General features: G+C 51.6%; 1 protein-coding gene across 2 annotated transcripts; it reads left to right on the forward strand.

Annotated features, from left to right (window-relative positions):
- Positions 1-864: 864 nt before the first annotated feature.
- GNB3 (G protein subunit beta 3) lies at positions 865-18395 on the forward strand. Of its 2 annotated transcripts, none has more exons than XM_039532036.1 (10): positions 865-1356; positions 6907-7008; positions 8143-8181; positions 8381-8487; positions 8757-8820; positions 14825-14987; positions 15091-15157; positions 15998-16199; positions 16642-16858; positions 17235-18395. In XM_039532036.1, the coding sequence occupies exons 2-10, from the start codon at positions 6952-6954 to the stop codon at positions 17339-17341; spliced, it is 1023 nt and encodes a 340-aa protein (XP_039387970.1). In that variant the 5' UTR covers positions 865-1356; positions 6907-6951; the 3' UTR covers positions 17342-18395. The 2 variants fall into 2 exon arrangements, with proteins under 2 accessions (XP_039387970.1, XP_039387974.1); XM_039532040.1 differs by lacking the exon at positions 865-1356 and adding an exon at positions 3924-4342.
- Positions 18396-18593: the final 198 nt, after the last annotated feature.

Raw genomic sequence — 18593 nt, forward strand, 5'->3', positions numbered from 1 at the left:
TGTAATGATTGGGTCATTGTTCCATACACACCCATTGGTTCCCAGATGCTGTTCAGTCAGAGCTGCTGTGTATGGTTAATCTCATCCCAGTGAGCTTTGGAGGATGAGAAGGTTGAGCAGATGCTACCACACCTTTTACACTCTAATGACGTTGAGGAATTGCTCTGATGCATATCTACTGAAACCAGTTGTTCATTCCCCACCACGCCTGGCAACATCCCATCTTGTTTTATCCATTACTCTCACTTGATGGCCAGGAGCTGAGAGAAAAAAAATCACTGTGTGTTTCAGGTTCCCGCTCCCCATCCATTGGCAGTGTCACATCTCTCCTCCTATATAATTTCTTCCCTGTATTCGGAGAGGACTTGGAAATTGATTATGAGATAGATTGTTCTCACCAGCCTCATAGTCCTGTCTGGGGTGACCAGGCACTGCAATGCTGTGGTGCCTAGCTCTGGCCCAGAGGTGGCCTGGGTAATTAGATTGATGCTTCCTGACGTCAGATGAGATCCATTAAAAGGTATTTATCTCAGGATTGGGCCAAAGCTGCAGGAGAGATTAAAAGCGATTGAGGCCAAGATAATCCCCCACAGCAGCATCCCGCAAAAGCAGCTGCCAAAAGGCCTTCAAGCAAATGCTTTTGCCAGCCCACCCAATACCATTCCCCATCCCACCTCTGCATCCCCCTGGGGCCAGATCCCAGCCCTGCCCCCATACACGAGGGTTTCTATCTGGGGGTGGCCAGGATACCACAAGGGGCACAGGCCTTTCTTCCCCTGCCTGTCGGGTTACGACCTGAGCCCTATCCCAATGAGGGGCTCTTTCTCAGGAGAGCGTGGGGATTCAGTGTCTGGCACAGCCCCCCACCCCCCATTTTATGATCCTAGCTCTTTCTGCCTAATCTTCCTCTGATTAGTTTGTTACTAACAAACAAAGGGAGTCAAATCTTTGTGTGGTGTTTTTCCCTTCAGAAGCAGCACACTCTCTCCTGTCCCTCCATCTCCTCCCATACCACCTGCTTTGCATTAAGTCCCAATCCGATTTCCCCAACTCTCTGGTGTCTGATTTAATTTGCCTGACGCTGCTCCTAGAATCAGCCCTCCCCAACCCACCTCTCCCCCCACCCCCACACACACAGCCTCCCAGCTCCCCATGGGGAGATCAGTCCTGGGAGAGGCTGACACACCAAGAGTGAGAGAGGGACACAGTGTGTGGATAGCTGGCGCCAGGACGGGAAGGATTGAGGGGGACCACAGCGTGACCAGGGGCTCCCATCCTGACGGGGGACTAAATCCCCAGGGGACCAAGGGAGTGCCAAACAGGAGGGGACAGCTGCCACCTCTCCCCACAGACCAGGTAAGGACATTCCTTTGCTGCTGCTTGCCCTGAGCCTACCTCCCTCTCCTTGGCATTTGGGGGGTTCTGTATGCCCAAGTGGGTCCTAGATGCCTTATGTGACCCTCTCTGCAGATCTGGGGGGGCCCTGGGTGTGGGTCTCACTTTGTACATAGATGTGTAGACTGTGGAAGGGGATATTTCTGTAGGAGGAAGGTTGGGGTTAAAATCCACTCGTCTCTATTGCACATGGGTCGCAGACATCCCTTCCCAGCAGTTTCCAGCATGTCACAGGGGTGTATAACCCCACTTGTAGGGAACTGGAAGTCAGACTTTCCAATAGGACCCCACACACTCATTGTGCTCCCCGCCCGGCTCTTTGCAACAAGCTCCTATCCCATTTGGAGAAAAAGAGCGAGATCAGGGTAATTTTATCCTTGCCCTTTGATCTCCGTAGCAGAGGAAGAGGATCATCTCTCTATCCAGCTCTGAAGATGCTCAGGGTTACCGGGGCAAGTACACAGCACCTGCCTAGGGATTACACAGGGACCATGACATCCCCTGTTAAGCCTAAACCCTTCTGTGCCTTTCGCTTTTCTATTTAAGGCTCCCCAGCCTCAGCTGAGCTGCAGCCCCCTTTCCAAGATGGGTGATGCCACATGGGCTGATATAAACCAGAGGGTTCAACCCCCACCCAACGATTTTCTCCATTTCTCATTCAAACAGGATGAGGTGATGTAGGTGACTCCCTAGGTGTTCTTACCGCCCCACTGTCCCAATGTGGTGCTGGGGGGCCGTGCTGCAGGGCTGGGGGGTGCTCTCCACTCAGCCATTACAGTTGGGTTATGAGATGTTTAATACGCCTGTTCCAGTGGCACCCAGATGCCCAGTCAGTGGTGCTAAGTGCTGTACTAACGCATACAAAGACACGGGCCCTGGCCGAAGAGCTTACAGGCCAGGAACATGAGTGATTCATGAAGGGGGCAGGGCATGAAGATAATTGAATAGACCCATTTTTTATAGACAAAGATACATTTGCTTAGTTTATTATAAATAGAGCAAATGGCTGCTGGGATTTGACTGTTTGCTTATAGGCAACACCGCAGAGGAAGATCAGTTGGAGGCAAAGGTGCTAGAACGGGGAGCGCTGCCGCAGCCCCGGGCTTGAAGTGGTTCCCATCACGTACAGGGGCTACAGTTGGTTCAAGGGCTCTCAGCTCCCCCACTATGCAAATTGTTCCAGCACCCATGGCTGGAGGCTTTTCATGGCTAAGGGGCAGCCTGGAAAGAGGCAAAGGAAAGTTAGTTGATTTCATTGGAGCCGCAGGGGTGAGGAGGGGAAACATGGTAGACAACAAGAGCTGTTAAACCAGAAGAGCAGAGCTATGGCAAAGATAAGAAACTTGAATATAATGAGGGAAGCCAATGGAGGGATTCAGCAAAGAGGGCAGACTAGCTCCAATACCCCAGCATGCTGCTAAGGGAGCTGTGCTGCAGTGGCCTGGGTGACTCAGTAGGGGGCATCTTCTCACCCAAGTCACTCCTGATCCCGATGCCCTAACACAGTGGTAGGGGTTGCTGTGCTGTTCGAGGTATCAGCTTCCAGCTGAGTCATTAATCAATAAGCTGACCTATATTGTCAAAAGGTACTAGTGGTTTGGGGTTCCTCAGTTTTTGGGAACCCAACTTGAGACACCATAAAGGGGCTTGATTTTTGGAAAGTGATGAGCACCTGCCCTCTGAAAACTAGGTCCCTTTAAGGTATCTGAGGTTGGGCACCCAAAAACGGAGGCACCCAGAATCACTAGCTGCTTCTGAGAATATAGGCCCTTCATCTATGCTAGGTTCGATAGATCCATGGGTATTTCCCCCAAAGTCAGGGTGTTAACTCCAATGTCCTGGGCCAATCTTCAGCTTGGGCAGGGGTTCTCAAACTGGAGAGGTTATTACGTAGGGATCACGAGCTGTCAGCCTCCATCCCAAACCCTGCTTCACCTCCAGCATTTATAATAGTGTTAAATATAAAAAAAGTTTTTAATTTATAAGGGGGGGTCGCACTCAGAGGCTTGCTATGTGAAAGGGAGTCACCAGTACAAAAGTTTGAGAACCACTGAGCTTGGAATAGTTCCATTCTGATTCCTTTAGTTTTCTTTGCTGATTCAATTCTGAGACTGGATTCTCCTCCACTTCCTGTCCTAAATTTTCATGCAGTATCACTCTTAAGCACCTGCCATGCCCTTCCCCAGAGGCAGCTGCATTTTAGAGCTGGGAGGTGACTCACTCTCTGCAAATCACTTTGGGATGAGGTGCAGTGGAGGCTACGGGGAAGGTAAAGTTATTCTTATCTCTCAGCTGTGGCTCTTTGTCCTTCTGAGGCTGGAAACAATTCCCAAACTTCATTTAGATTGTTTCCTCAAAGGGATTTAAGGGTTCTGATGAAGACCTGAGGCTGAGCCATAGCTTCTCTCACTCCCTCTATATTTAGCTTTTCTATCCCTCCTTAACAGTGTGCCTCTGTCCTTTTGATCCTCCTACCAGCTCTGTAAATCCCTCAACTTCTGCAGCTTCATTCCATGTAGCAGCTTCCTACAACTCTGGCCCCCCAAACCAATTCCAGAGTTTAAAAACTCAGCCAAGGAGAGAGAGAAAGAACTGAATAGGCTAAGGGAGGAAAGGCATGTGTGGGTGAGGCTGGAAATGGGATGGATAGTGGGTAAGGTGGAGCATCCAAGGAGGCTGCTCCAAATGTGGCAGGAGCTGGAGAGTAGCAGGACGTTCTCAGCTCCACATGGTGGAAAGGGAGGAGAGAGAAGTCCGTGAAGTCAACTTAAGCAAGCTTCTGGAGGGGTGTCGCAGCCAAACAGCTGTAGGGAGGCTGGATGCGAGGAAGCTTCAATTGTCCGGGCCAGAGGAGATGGAGCCTGAGATGAGGATTTCAGAAGAGGGGCCTGGATTTCAGGAGCAGAGGCTGGAGGAGATGAGCCAGAGAGAAACGCACTGCAAGATGGTAGGTGCAGCTTGAGGACTACCCAGAGGTGACAGTGAGGAGGTACAGAGAACTGATGGCAGGATTGTAGCACAGGGTCCATGCAAGGTGAGAGGGAAATTATCTGGTTTGATGAGAGCGGAGGCAGCTGAACAGAGCTGGGCACAAGTCTCCAGGACATTGCTGATGCACGGGAGGGTGGAAGCGGGGTGAAGGACAGAGTCCAGAAAGATTACCTCCCAGGCCTGAAAGGTAACTGATTCCTGATTATGGGGGACTCTTGTTCTTCAGCAGTCTGGCCTTAGGATTTGCAGGGCTGGGGATGGCTGTATGGAATACACCCTGAACTTAAGTTTCAGGAGGTAGCCATGTTAGTCTGTATCCACAAAAACAACAAGGAGTCCGGTGGCACCTTAAAGACTAACAGATTTATTTGGGCATAAGTTTTTGTGGGTAAAAAAACCCACTTCTTCAGAACTTAATGGACTATAAAAAGTGTGTCTGGTAGTATTGCCAACTCATGATTTTATCACATCTCATGATATTTGATGCTTTTCCTAAAGCCCCTGCTCCTGATTCTGTAACTACCTGAGAATCTCAGCTTTCATTTAAAAAAATACAGTTCTAGCCCTTGCTGCTGGGAAGAAGAGCTGGGAAATGGGACCTCAGTGCATCCAGAAGGCCCAGAAACCAGACAGCAAAGAAACAAGGAGGCACATATATTTTTGGTTTAAATATCATGATCTTGGGGCCTGACTCATGATTTTTGAACTAGTGGGGCTGGTGCTGGGAGGGATCTTTAGGTCCTGTCTCCACTCAGACAGCTGCTGCAGGAGAACAGGGAACATGTTGCCAACTTTTACTACAGGAACAATTCTCCAAGCAGGCTGGGAGCTGGGGGGAAGCAGCCAGTCCTCCCTGTGAATTCTGGGGGATTTTTGTGCCTCACCTTCCAAACATCAGCTGGTTGTCTCAGCCCCACCACATGGTGGGTCATGCTTATTAACCCCATTTCATAACAGGGGGACCTGGGGTACAGCCACAGAGGAAGCTGGGATCAGTGATGAGATTATTGATTTGCTGGCCATACTCCACTTAGTCCACTAGAATATGCTGCCTCTAATGCTACTGAGCTGCCCCTCTGGGTGGCCACAGGTGACCCTGACCACTCAGCCACAGGCAACTAGCAGAGAGGAGCCTTGGCTCACCCTACAAGCATCAGGGCCAGCCCAAGGGTCACTGACTCTCACAAATGCAGCCATGGGCCATCCCAAAAATCCAAGGGCTTGTGACCTTGGCTTTCCTGGACTCCTTGCATTGCATTTGTAAGGCTCTTTGCAAGAAAAAGAGCAAGAAACCAACCTGTGTGTAATGAAAGCTGAGATTCTGCATTGCCTCTCAAGGGGCCCCCGAACAGGGCTTTGAGAACCTTGAAGTGTGGCTCGGGTTGGGGGGACTCAAGGAAGAGCCACAGAAAGGCTCACGGGGTGGTGGAGTTGAGTTCTGGGGAGAGAGTCGAAGAGCTAAATCCAGCTGGCTTGGCAAAGCCAGGAATAAAAGGAGAGATTTGAGAATTGTCTGCATGTGCCTGAGGAGGGCCCCAGCAGGAGCAACCACAAGGAAGGGGCTGAGACTGAGCCAAGGGAAAGGAGCTCAGGAGCTATCCCCCCAGTGCTGAGGGGTCCGTGAGCCCAGGGAGCTGTCTCCCCAAGGGCAGGGAAACTGGAAGCTAGAGCTCAGACTGTGGCAAGAAAGGATTCCCTCAAACAGGGCTAAGGCAACCCCTGCCTACCTGGTGGGAATGGCCAAAGTAACCCCTCGGGGCTGGAAGGAGAAATCCTGCATGTACAGCCCATCGTGTTTCCTCACCTGGGAAGCTGTGGTCCTGGCGAAGGGTCTGTCACTAACCTCGGGGCTGGCTGGGCCTAAGGAAACTTCCAAACCTGGGAGCTGATCTCTGCCGACAAACAGGTGAGATGCAAATCACATGAGGCCCATCCGGGAATCTGACACCATCACCGGGGAAATGTTGAACTAACAAAGTGCAGGTGTGTGGGACAGGATGGGGACTGCAGGCTGGGGGAGGAGCTAGAATCACTGGGGAAAACTGGACATTTTAAGTAGATTTCAGAAAGCTGTGTAGCTGACTCACTCTCCGCTCCGAGTTAGCCCAGGTCCCAGAGTTGTGTGATGCTAGAGATGTTTTTAGAGAAAATATGAAACTAGAGTCCTGATTGCCTGAGATCTGTCACTCTCCCCATGAGTTGCGCAATGAACTGCATTTTCTTGGCCAAACCTCAACTGAGATGAGTCCATTCCTCCTCCCTACAGTCCTCACACAGGTTCAACCAGATACAGCACTCCACTTCCTGTCCCAAAATGCCCTGTAATGCAGCTGTTAAATGGCTGCCAAGTCCCACCCCAGAGATTGCTGCATCTCAGCAGTGGGTAAAGTGTTCCATGTGCACATGGAGTGTGTAAAGCCCTTTGGGATGCTGAGCAATGGGAGGTGTGAGGGAAAGGTGAGACCTTCTAACTAGTGGCCTCTGACAGCCCCCCCTTCCCCCTCATTTTGGTCTCTCCAGGACTCAGGCTATCCCGAGTGGAGGACCCATTACTAGCCGATCGAGATGGGGGAAATGGAACAGATGAGGCAGGAGGCCGAGCAGCTGAAGAAACAGATTGCGGTAACACTGGAGATGGAACCAGTCCATGCACCCCACTTTCTCCCTCCTCCCATCTGCTCAGGGGAATCCCAGCCCAAGGGAGCTGCTCCACTCTGCCCAAAATAACCCTATCCTGAAGGAGCCCCTCCCTCCACAGCAGGGAATTCCCAACCAGGGAGACCTCCGCTCTCTCCTGCCTTAATCCCAAGAGCCCCTACTAAGAAGGCAACTACTAAACCCCCCTCCCCGCCCACAATAAGAAATGTGTATGGCATGTGCTAGAGATGAGTGGCAGGTGGTGGGTGGTCTGTGAGACCAGGGAAGGAGTGTCACATCATAGAATTTGATTCCTTCCTCTCCTCCCCAGGATTTAATCTCCCTGTCCTTTGGGGTGTGCGTGGGGTGCACCCCAGTGGAGGGGCTTAGTGTGGAGAAAAGTAGCTGTATAGCCTGAGGCATAGGCGCCAACTGCATGGATGCTCCAGGGCTGGAGCACCCACGGGGAAAAAATTAGCGGGTGCTCAATACCCACCAGCAGCCAAGCTCCCCCTGCCTCTTCCCCACCTCCTCCCTTGAGCACGCCATGTTCCTGCTCCTCCCTCTCCCTCCCAGCACTTCTGCCCACTGCCAAAGAGCTGTTTGGTAGTGCTCAGGATGCTCTGGGAGGGAGGGGGAGGAGTGGGGACACAGCGCGCTTCGGGGGGAAGAGGTGGGGCGGGAACTTAGGGAAGGGGGTAGAATGGGGGCAGGGTGGAGGCGGAGCAGGGGTGAGAAGAGGCAGGGTGGGGTTGGGAACTTGGGGGAAGGTGTGGAGTGGGGGCAGTGCTGGGGGCAGAGGGGGGTCGAGCACTCACCAGTGGGAGCAGAAGTCGGCGCCTATGGCCTGGGGTGGGGGAAAGGTGGGAGTTGTGCCCCAACTTATTCTTTATAATTATTTGTGTTATTACCATAGTGCCCAGGAGCCCTAGCCCTGACCCAGGAGTCTGTTGCACTGGGTGCTGTACAAACAGAACAAAATGACGGTCCCTGGCCCAAGTTGCTTACAATGGAAGTAAATCTAAAGAGGTTTTCAAATCTTGTACCTGAGTCTCTCTTGCCCTTGCCTCCTGTCTCTCATGCTCGCTCTGTCTCTTGCTATTCCCTCTCTCCCTGCAGGATGCACGGAAAGCCTGTGCTGACACTACACTTGCTCAGGTAGGAGATGGTGTTAGCCAACCTCAACCAGGTGTGGCTGTGCAAATCAGCCACAACCCCCAGGCTGCGCTTCCCAGAACAGCCTGGAGAGGGAATGAGGGATGGAGCCATGTGGCAATGTGGGGGGTTGGAGAACCCCCTTCCCTGCTGGCTGAGGTTTAACTCTCTCTCTCCTTGGGGGAATCTCCCACCCCCCTAGATTGTGTCCGGGGTGGAGGTAGTTGGACGCATTCAGATGCGTACGCGGAGGACTCTGCGTGGGCACCTGGCCAAGATCTATGCAATGCACTGGTGCACGGACTCCAAGTGAGTGAAACGCTGGCTGCCCCTGCTTAGAGTGACCAGACAGCAAGTGTGAAAAATCGGGACGGGGGTAGAGGGTAATAGGAGCCTATATAAGAAAAAGACCCAAAAATCGGGACTGTCCCTATAAAATCGGGACATCTGGTCACCCTATCCCTGCTGCTTATTTAGGGAATGTGAGCTGGTGCAGTGAGAGGGAGGGGAGGGGGATGCTGGTGGGAGTGGCCCAGTGGGAGAGGTGACACTAACAGGGCCTGCTTCCTCTCTCGTAGACTCTTGGTCAGTGCCTCGCAAGATGGGAAACTGATCGTGTGGGACACTTACACAACCAATAAGGTAAGAGTTGGGAGCACACACCTGTAGCCAGAATCACCTGCTAGGGGAGGCCTGGAGTGGAATAACTGGGAGCATAGGCGGCGAGTTATACGGGCCTGTGGTGCCCGTGCTCAACCAATTTTTAGGAACGTGGGCCCGGCTACACCAATGTTTGGGGTCACCGTGCTTTGGGGGCCCCCGTACTTCAGGGGGACATGGGGTCCAGGGCATCCTGGGCGGGTTAGCAAGGGGCCTGGTGCAGACAGCAGCGAGCAACCTAGCCCACCCCACTCTGCTCCACCCCACCGGCTCCTGACATCGCTTGCGAGAGGAGGAGGAAGCCAGAAAGAGGCGGGGCTTGGAGGAAGGGGTGGAATGGGGACAGGGAGGGGACTGGGTCACTCACTGCTGCCAGCGTCAGGCCCCCAGCTAACCCTCCAGGCCACCCTGGACCCCACATCACCCAGAAGTGCAGGGCACCCCATAGCACGGGGCCAAGGGCGGTTGCCCCGGTCTGTCCTATGGACGGGACAGCTCTGGGTCCAGGACAGCTAGCGGGGGGGCCAGGCACCGGCAGGAGCAAGCGACCCGGTCCCAACCTTGTCCTGCTCTGCCCCCTCCCCACCCCCATTACACCCCTTCTCCCAAGCCCCCGCCCCGCCTCTTTCTGGCTTCCGCCCCTTCCCCCAAGCAATGCTGGGAGCCAGCAGGGCGGAGCAGAGCGGAGTGGGCTGGGGCCAGGTCGCTCGCTGCTGCTGGCGCCAGGCTCCCCGTTAACCAGCCCAGGCTACCCTGGGCCCCGTGTCCCCCTGAACCATGGTGGCCCCCAAAGTGTGGGGTCCAGGAAAGTTTCCCCGGTCCATCTTAAGACTGGGACAGCTCTGCCTGCACCCCACATCCCCCTGAAGCTCAGGGCCCCCCAAAGCATGGGGCCTGGGGTGGTTGCCCCAATCCGTCCCATGGACAGGACGGCTCTGCTTGGAGCCATTCTGTGCACAACCAAAAATTATATAAACCTGGCGCCCATGGCTGGGAGCTCCCCCTCAGCCAAACTTCGGCCATGCTCCCTGCCATACTGTGGTGTTCAGTGATCTGCTTCATTCAGTGGTTCAGTTCCCGCTGCCTCTGCATTACATAACATGAGCCTCTTAAAGGTACAGTTCCCACGTCTCCCTTTCCCAACCAGATTTAAAGATAACAATTTACAATCAATATTTACATAACATACAATTCCAAATACTTCCAGTCCATCTACTGACTGTATTTACTAACACTGTGCAAATAATCTCTGAGATAGAATCATAGAATATCAGGGTTGGAAGGGACCTCAGGAGGTCATCTAGTCCAACCCCCTGCTCAAAGCAGTACTAATCCCCAAATGGCCCCCTCAAGGATCGAACTCACAATCCTCGGCACCATTGTTTGGACTTGCAGGTCTACCTTGAAATATCAGTACTGCTATTGTCAGGAGGCTGCGTCCATTTATTCTGTCAGTGCTAAGTGCTCGGGCTCATCTGTCTTAACCTGCTGTGCTTGTTGCCTGTCTGAGACCTCCTTGGGCAACATGGCAAACTCAGTGCCCCTTATCTCCCTCTCTTGTGGAAGTTGGAGAAGGTGTTGCCTATTCCTCTTCAGTAAGTGTCTGTCTGGGGAGGCAACCTCAGGTGAAACCACTGCTATTTGCAGCTGTTGTTTCCCAGATAGATGTGCATGGTGTCATTTTCTTGAAGTGTTGGCAGCTCCTGGGACCCTAGATCATAATGATTTTTTTTTTTTGGTTTGGCCTTTTCTGTCTCTTTATACATCTGCAAGTCCCCGGTTTCTCTGACATCAGCTTCTATCATTACAGGCATTCTGGTTCTGTTTTCTGTGAAATAAATGTCAACAGGTAACAACTTGTGCTTCATTGGTGGCATTCTATAATTTAATAGTGTTAAATATGGATCAGAATCTGACTCCTCGGCGTTTTTCAGTAGATACTTTATTATTTTGACTGTTTCCCACCCACCCATTGGAATGAGGATGATGGGTACTAGCAGTTATGTCTAAATAAATACTTCACTGAAACTGCTTACTCTTATGCCCACTAATCTGTGGCCCATTGTCAGATATCAGGAGGTTAGGCACACCATGTGATTTAAGAATAGATTTGATATACTCAATCTAGTAAAACTATTTCAGGGAAGTGAGAATAACAGTCCTCTTTGCTACCTCCTGTCTTGATGGCTCTGGACAATACCACCATCCTGCCTGTCACTGAGGCCCGTAACCCAGGTGTCATCTCTGATTTGGAGCTTGTGACAGAGGGGGAATTTTTCATAATATTTTGGATAACTATTGTGTGTGCCTCAATTTCCCCTGTGTGGTGCATAGTTAACTAGGGGAAAGGTCCTTTACTCTTTGGAGTGACTCAGAGATACAGGTGAGTCCGACGCTTAGCTGCCTGGGGCTCGTGCCCGTGGAGAGTCCCAGAAGACAATGGTCACTCCAATTGCCTGGACATTTGACACCTAGCAACAAATGACCATGGATGGCCCATCCTCCTTAGGAAGCCAGAACAAAGGACTGGGGAGTGGGGAGCGGCAGGGCGGGGGTATTGTACTGTGTGGGCTGCTGGAAGCAGAGGAAAGCTTCTAGTCCGGGACTAAAGAGGAGGTCAGAGGGTCTTAGGACTGATCCAGGTGGACTTTGCTGTAACTTTCCTATGTTAACTAAGGACTTTCTATACTGCGTTCCAGACAGCTATTAAACCCTTCTGCTTTTACAACGTTGGCTGAGAGTCACTGCAGATCAGGAAGTCAAGGATGCATTGCTCCTTTTGGGTGTGCGAGTCTTCCTCAGCTGTCCAGTTCAGGTGGACTGACTGAGGGGCGCTCACGGTGAGAAGCAGGGGTGCTGAAGGCTCTGAGGTTGGGTCCCTGGAGGCAGTGAAGCTAAGAGGCCTACCGTAGTGACAGTGTGACCCTAAGGGGGCTGACACACAGACGGGGTCCTCGAAAGGACTGTTCCAGAGCCATTCAAGAGCATCGGACCTGTGGATTCATGACAGGTGGTAGCAGAGGATGGTTGGCGAATGCACCCAGTAGACAGTTGGCTGCTGAAGGCACCAGAAGTGCTGGCAGCAGTAAAACAAGAGAAGTTAAAGAAAACAGGGAGGAAATGGTGCATAACCATCTCCCTAAGAAGAATATTGCAAACCTGTGCAGGGAGAGCGGGCTAAGCGTTGGGAAGCTCAACAAGGCACAGCTGATTGCACGGCTGGAGAAGGATGACCAGTCTAAGAAGCAGGTTCCAGGCCCAAGTGGGGCTTCAGGAGGGTCTGGGAGCAGCAGCGGCAGCAGCAGGGTGCCCACCAGACCCAGTTCCCCATCCAGCAGGGGGGTCTTCACGACCTGGTTTCCCATCAGTAGATTTGAAGTAGTTGGAGCTGAGAGCAAAAGAGCTGCAGCTGGAGCAACAAAAGCTAGAGGACCGGGAGAAGCAGCAGAAGCATGAGGAAGAATAGCGCCACTGCCCAAATTACAGCCCTTCATGAAAGAGAGCTGGGAGAGGACTCAGACTTGGGTTGACCCTGGGATGGGAGATGAGCTCCTTGTATTTATACAGCGCTGGGGTTGGGACACAACTCCAGAGGGGACCTGCCAATGTGCAGAAGCATCCTGCATCCCTCACCAGACGCTGGTATACCAGAGCCGCAGAGTTGTGACTGGGTTAATAACCAATGTAAACAGGTTCCAACCAAGGGTAAGGACACCCCAGGCTGCGGCCAAGACAGCTGGCACACAGAGGAATGTGGGATCACCGCGATCCTCACTCCCTGGCAGATGAAGCGGGGGAGGCAGTGGCAGGATCCCAGCCCAGTTTCAAACCAAAAGGTTTTGGGGTGGCAAAAGGGCTGGGGGCTGCATGAGAGCTTCTCCCCCCACCCCGAGGAGGCCTGGGCCATGGGGAAGAGGGGGAGCAGGTGCTAGAGCAGCACGCAGCTGCGCGGGGCACCAGGAAATGTGGTGCCCCAAATCTCTAAGGCTGACTATACTACTGCGGTAAGTCAACCTACGTTACACGACTCCAGCTATGTGAATAACGTAGCTGGAGTCGACGTACCTTACATCGAGTTACCGCGGGGTCTCCACCGCAGGGGGTCGTCAACTTACCTTACTCCTCTCGTCAGGGGTAGAGTACAGGGGTCGACTGGAGAGCAATCTGCAGTCAATTTGGCAGGTCTTTACTAGACCCGCGACCGCTGGTGGAGCGATCTCATAGCGTCGATCCCCGCTGTAGTGTAGCCATGCCCTAAGATACAGCTTTTCCTATCCATCCACCCAACTCTCATAATCTTGTGCCTTGATTATTGCAACATCCTTCTCTCTGGCCTTGACAAATGCAATCTTGTCCCACCCACATCCAGCCAGAATGCTGCTGCATTGCTCATTTTCCTAACCCATCACTCTGATGTTACTCCTCTCTTTGAATCCCTCCACTTGCTCCCTCGTTCTTTAGCACATCAAACATAAGCTGCTTTCAAGGCCCTTCACCATCAATCCCCACCCTACCTATCACCTCTCATTCAGTGTCACTATGCCAACACTTGCCCATGATGCCAGCCTCCAGTGCCCACTTATTCAATGTTTACATTTTAAAATTGATAATAGGGGATCTGGGCATATGCTATCCCAGGCACCCTGTGCTAATAGCCTTAATCCCCTTCTGCAGGGGCTACATTTCATCCAGGCAAGTTTCTTTTTAATCAGTCATGCTCAAAATCTAGCTCCAGTTTAGCCAAATGTTCTAGAAAGTGTTTGCAAGCACCAAATCTCTCCCAAGTTTGTATTCCATTTGCAAATCAATTTGAAAAAATAATCTCTGTATTCTTGGAGGTCGGGCGAGAGGGTTGCCAGGCCCTTTTCACAATGTCAATAAATGGTTTAAGGTCAGTTTCAGCTAAAACTGGCCTCCCATAAATAGAGACATGAAACGTTTTACCCCCATAGACTCACGCCAAAGCCACCTCCTCTATCTGAGTGTACTGATAATAAGAGTGTCGGGCGGTCTGACTGCAGCACGTGTGTGCCTGAGCTAGCTTTGATCTCGTTTCTGACTTGGACTGTGGGTTCTGCATGCCTCTAGGCCTCAGGTATTTTTTCTTGCAGTATTTTGGATTCTCTATCATGTCTACAGTGTCAGAGCTTCAATCTGGACTGGGTGACATTTGTTGCTTGGCAAATTCTAATTGCTCAGTCTCCTAATAGTCTCTGTCTGTAAGTGTTTTGTTCCAGATCCCAAACACGACCTGGTCTCTTACAAGGGACTCAGGTAAGCTCCCAAAACTGCATGATTGACTCTAGCCTTAGATCAGACACAAAATCTTCTATAGCTTCACTTTCCTTTTGTTCCCATCTCTCTGATTAAAAACATCTCTCATGTGTCTCATTTTTAGGTGGAGTGCAGTACTCAAATACCACTGCCCGTACTATGATTTCATAGTTAGCCTCCTCTGCCTGAGTTAACTAAAAACTATTCAACACATCCAGTACTTCAGAACCAGCTATTGTCAGAAATGAGGTTTCTTTCTGATTGTTTCCCTTTCTACTGGCACCCATGGCTTGTAGATGTGGAGTGAAGGGCTGTGTGAACCTTCTCCAGCCGTCTTCCAAATTCCAGAGCATTTCAGCTCTGGTGGGGGCTTTTAACCACTCCATTCTTCCACTCAGGGTATTGTCTAAGTGCGTTTTCACTCCTAGTACCACGTGGTGTTCAGCGATCACTCAGACAAAGTGCTTTACAGAGATCTGCTTCATTCGCTATCTCAGTTCCAACTGCCTCCGAGTTACATAACATGAGCCTTTTAAAGGTACAATTAAAACTGGGAGCTTCCCCTACAGCCAGCTTACTCACCCTGACTCCTACAGTGCCTCCTGCTGGGACAGGTGTGACTGGAGTGGCTCCCCTAACAGGCAGCACTCTTGCCCTCTGCCCTTCAGTTTCTCTTGCTGGGAGAGTCCAGGACTGTTTCATTTCTCCCCAGGTTCATGCCATCCCTCTCCGCTCATCCTGGGTCATGACCTGTGCCTATGCGCCCTCAGGGAATTTTGTGGCCTGTGGGGGTCTCGACAACATGTGCTCTATCTACAATCTCAAGACTCGTGAAGGCAACGTCAAAGTGAGCAGGGAGCTCTCGGCCCACACAGGTGAGTACCTTCCCCACCTCTGCAGCCCAGGGCATCCCTACCCCTGAGCCTCACTCTCCTGCCCCCGCCATTATTCTCATCACCCATTATTCTTGCCCCTCAGGTTACCTCTCCTGCTGCCGATTCCTGGATGACAATAATATCGTGACAAGCTCCGGAGACACCACGTGGTGAGTGATTCCCTTCATCCTCTCACCAGACTTTGGTGTTACCAACTAATGATTTTATTGCAAGTCCCCAATATGCGGCATTTATCTTAAAGCTCCAACCCCAGGAATCATGGGATTAGGGCAGAATCTCAGTTTTTAGCCCTGATGGTTGCAGAGAAAACTGGAAAATGTGACCCCCCCCAAGTGCATCTTAAAGGCTCAAAAAGAAGATAACAAAAATAAACCCAACGTTTTTTACATTTGAAACTCGTGACTCATGGTTTTTGAATGTTTGGTGTGGCAATTCTGAGGCATAGAGAATTATGGGAGGGCTACAAAGAGAAGGCTGATTCCTCTCTCCTTCTGTATAATAAACTTGGTATTTTTCTTTCCAGCTGAGGCCAGGTCTACACTAGAAAGTTTGCTAGTATAGCTGGTACAGTTTACAGCACTTTAGTGAGCAAAATAAGCTACACAGCCCAACAGCACTTTTATGCCAGTAAAATTACAATAATCACCCCCTAGGCAACATTGCTGTGCTACCAAAAGTTTCTAACATAGACCTGGCCAGAGTTAGCTCAAGCCCTTAGTCCTAGGCTACAACACAACCAGTAGCCCGGTTGTATAGGCATTCAGCTGTATTGACACAATGTGATAAGAAGGCTCCAGTTGCGTTAAGCTGACTTGATTGGTAAAAACATCTTTTTTCGTCAGGTAGCCTGGGCCGTAGTTTCCACCCCTTCTTTTAAAATAGGGTAAACTTCCCAATGTAGCCTTAAGGCTGGTCCGTCTCCCGTGGCCACAAGACTCTAGCACTTCTGTTGCTGTAGCCCTGAGGACTCTTCTCTCCTCCCCTTACAGCGCACTCTGGGATATTGAAACGGGACAGCAGAAGACTGTGTTTATGGGTCACACTGGAGACTGCATGAGCCTGGCCGTCTCCCCAGACTTCAAACTCTTTATCTCCGGGGCCTGTGATGCCACTGCCAAGCTGTGGGACGTACGGGAGGGAACCTGCCGTCAGACATTCACAGGGCATGAGTCGGACATCAATGCCATCTGTGTACGTATCCTGTCCAGCCTGGGGGAGCAGCAAATGTGTTTTAGGCCCAGGACTGAAACAATCATAGGGGCACTGTCATAGTTGTGTGTGGGGAGCCACCCATCTGAGGAAGGGTGCTCACGTCATTTGATTGCTAATGTGGGACTTGGAAGATCTGGGTTTTGTTCCCTGCCCTAGGGCAAGCTCCTCAGTCTCTCTGTACCTCAGTCCACAACTGCAAAGGGGACAGTAGCATTTCCCTACCTTGCTGGGGTGTAGAACCACTCACATTTACAAGATGCTCAGACTCTATGGTAACTGGACCAGATAAGTACCTTATCTAGGGCCTGGGCTGGAATGGCAGGGGCGTTGACAGAGCTGGGGTGGGGGGTAGGCTGGTGTAGTAGGTGCTGTGGGGCAGGATTATGGTCCCTTGCATGAATGGTGCCGTCTCCCTCTTCAGTTCTTCCCCAACGGTGAGGCCATCTGCACCGGTTCAGATGATGCCACCTGCCGCCTCTTTGATCTGCGGGCGGACCAGGAGCTCATCGTCTATTCCCACGAGAGCATCATCTGCGGAATCACCTCAGTCGCCTTCTCCCGCAGTGGGCGTCTCATGCTGGCTGGATATGATGACTTCAACTGCAACATCTGGGACTCCCTGAAGGGGGAGCGTGTGGGTGAGTGGGCCCTGAAGTTGCCAGTTAAGACTGCGTACTGCAATGGAGGCCTGGGAACCCCAGCAAGTCACTCCATAGGAGACAAAGCTCCCTTTTCTAGGAGGGACAGGTTAGTAGCTGGGGAGTCAGTTCTCCCCGAGGCTCTCCGTTGTGGAACGTAAGTCACTCTTTTCCTAGGAAGGGCAGGTTACAGTCCTGCTGAGGGAAATGCCTTCTCTTGGCATTAAGGTATGCAGAAGATGCCTGCTAAGATGACGTGCACAGCTGGCGTGGTGCATAGTGGTGTACGGGCATGTAGGCCACATTCCCACAGACACTGTAGCATGTCTCCCCCAGCCCTTCTCTTTTGATGATGTCTGTTCTCTCTCCCCTTCAGGGATCCTCTCCGGTCATGACAACAGGGTGAGCTGCCTGGGGGTGACAGCAGATGGCATGGCTGTGGCTACTGGCTCCTGGGACAGCTTCCTCAAGATTTGGAACTGAAGAGGGTGATTGGGAGAGGGAGATTATTGGGAGGAGGGTGTCCACACCAAACATATTGTCAGTTGAACACAATTGGTATTTCTATCTGATAGTCACAGGCATGTCTCTCTCTGAGTCTCTTTTTGGGGCTCCCTAGTCTGCAAGAGGGGTCTAGGGGAAAGGAGCCCTCCATTAGCTGTTCCCCCCAACCCACTTCCTAAATATGCCATAAGGCTTTCAGCCTGGGACAGGTTGTAGGACCCCACATAAGCAAGACTGTTTCACAAGCTTTAGGATCTTGCACTGCACACCCAGTGACACCCATTCCTCCCACCTGACTCCACACCAGTTTATCCCTACGTTGTCCCCCCACCCCAATCACCCACCAGAAAGACAAACACCATTCCCTGAAAAAGGCCTCTACCTTGAGGCAGGGACACCCCCCCCCCCCATAACTACAACCATTTCTCCAGACACACCTCCCCTAATCCTCCCAAAGAGAGAGACCCTCCTCCTGGCACATGGAGGTAGAGAGAAGAGATTTTAGCCAGCTAGGACTCTGCATTGAGCTTTGCTAAGAGGGGCTAATTTCTGTGGGACTCCATCCTCACTGCCATTAGCCCAATTTTATCTATGCATCAAATGGGGGAGGGAAGTTCACTGCCCCATCTAGGGCATCAAGGACAAGGAAATGTTAATTTATTTTTATTTATATTCCTGTAGCTGTCCCCTTCCCCTCATCCACATGTGCTGTGTATTCCTCTTGCATTAGCTTGTAGACCACCTCAGCCCCTGCTTTCAAGATGTAACTATCATACAGGAGTTTCAGGCAAAATAAAAAGATCAAGTGAGATGCATGTGCTGCATCATTTGAGACAGACACTGGACTAGGCTACTGCAAATGATGCTTGGAACACAGGGGATAATCATCTGGGAACTCCTGTGTGTTTACTGCACTCAGCTCTAGCCCCTCACTCCCAGAAGCAGGCCCCAGAGGAGGGAGAAGTCATGGGCCTCCCCGTCTCTTGGTGCCCTGGGAGGACTATGCAGTCTCCCACCTACTTCCACCCGATACCAAACACTTGGCTGCCCCCTCTGGAGTACACAAGGGGTCAAGTTGGGAGCAGGAGATTGAGATTTGCTGTAGTCAGCCACTGAAAGCCTCTCAGGGAGCTGAGGATGTGGGAAGGCCCCTCCATCAAGCTCAGGAAATTCTGAGCCAGCAGACACCTTCCTGGGGTCCCAGTTTGTTGTAGCTAAGAAAGGGCCTAAC

The sequence above is a fragment of the Mauremys reevesii genome, linkage group 1 (assembly GCF_016161935.1).
Source record: "Mauremys reevesii isolate NIE-2019 linkage group 1, ASM1616193v1, whole genome shotgun sequence".
NCBI classification, from domain to species: Eukaryota; Metazoa; Chordata; order Testudines; family Geoemydidae; genus Mauremys; species Mauremys reevesii.

Excerpts from the sequence above, each read along its gene's own strand:
- GNB3 (XM_039532036.1), top strand. The coding sequence starts at position 6,952 with ATGGGGGAAATGGAACAGATGAGGCAGGAGGCCGAGCAGCTGAAGAAA. Across the intron at positions 8,488-8,756 it reads CACTGGTGCACGGACTCCAA|ACTCTTGGTCAGTGCCTCGC; the intron begins GTGAGTGAAACG and ends CCTCTCTCGTAG. Across the intron at positions 16,859-17,234 it reads CCTGAAGGGGGAGCGTGTGG|GGATCCTCTCCGGTCATGAC; the intron begins GTGAGTGGGCCC and ends TCTCCCCTTCAG.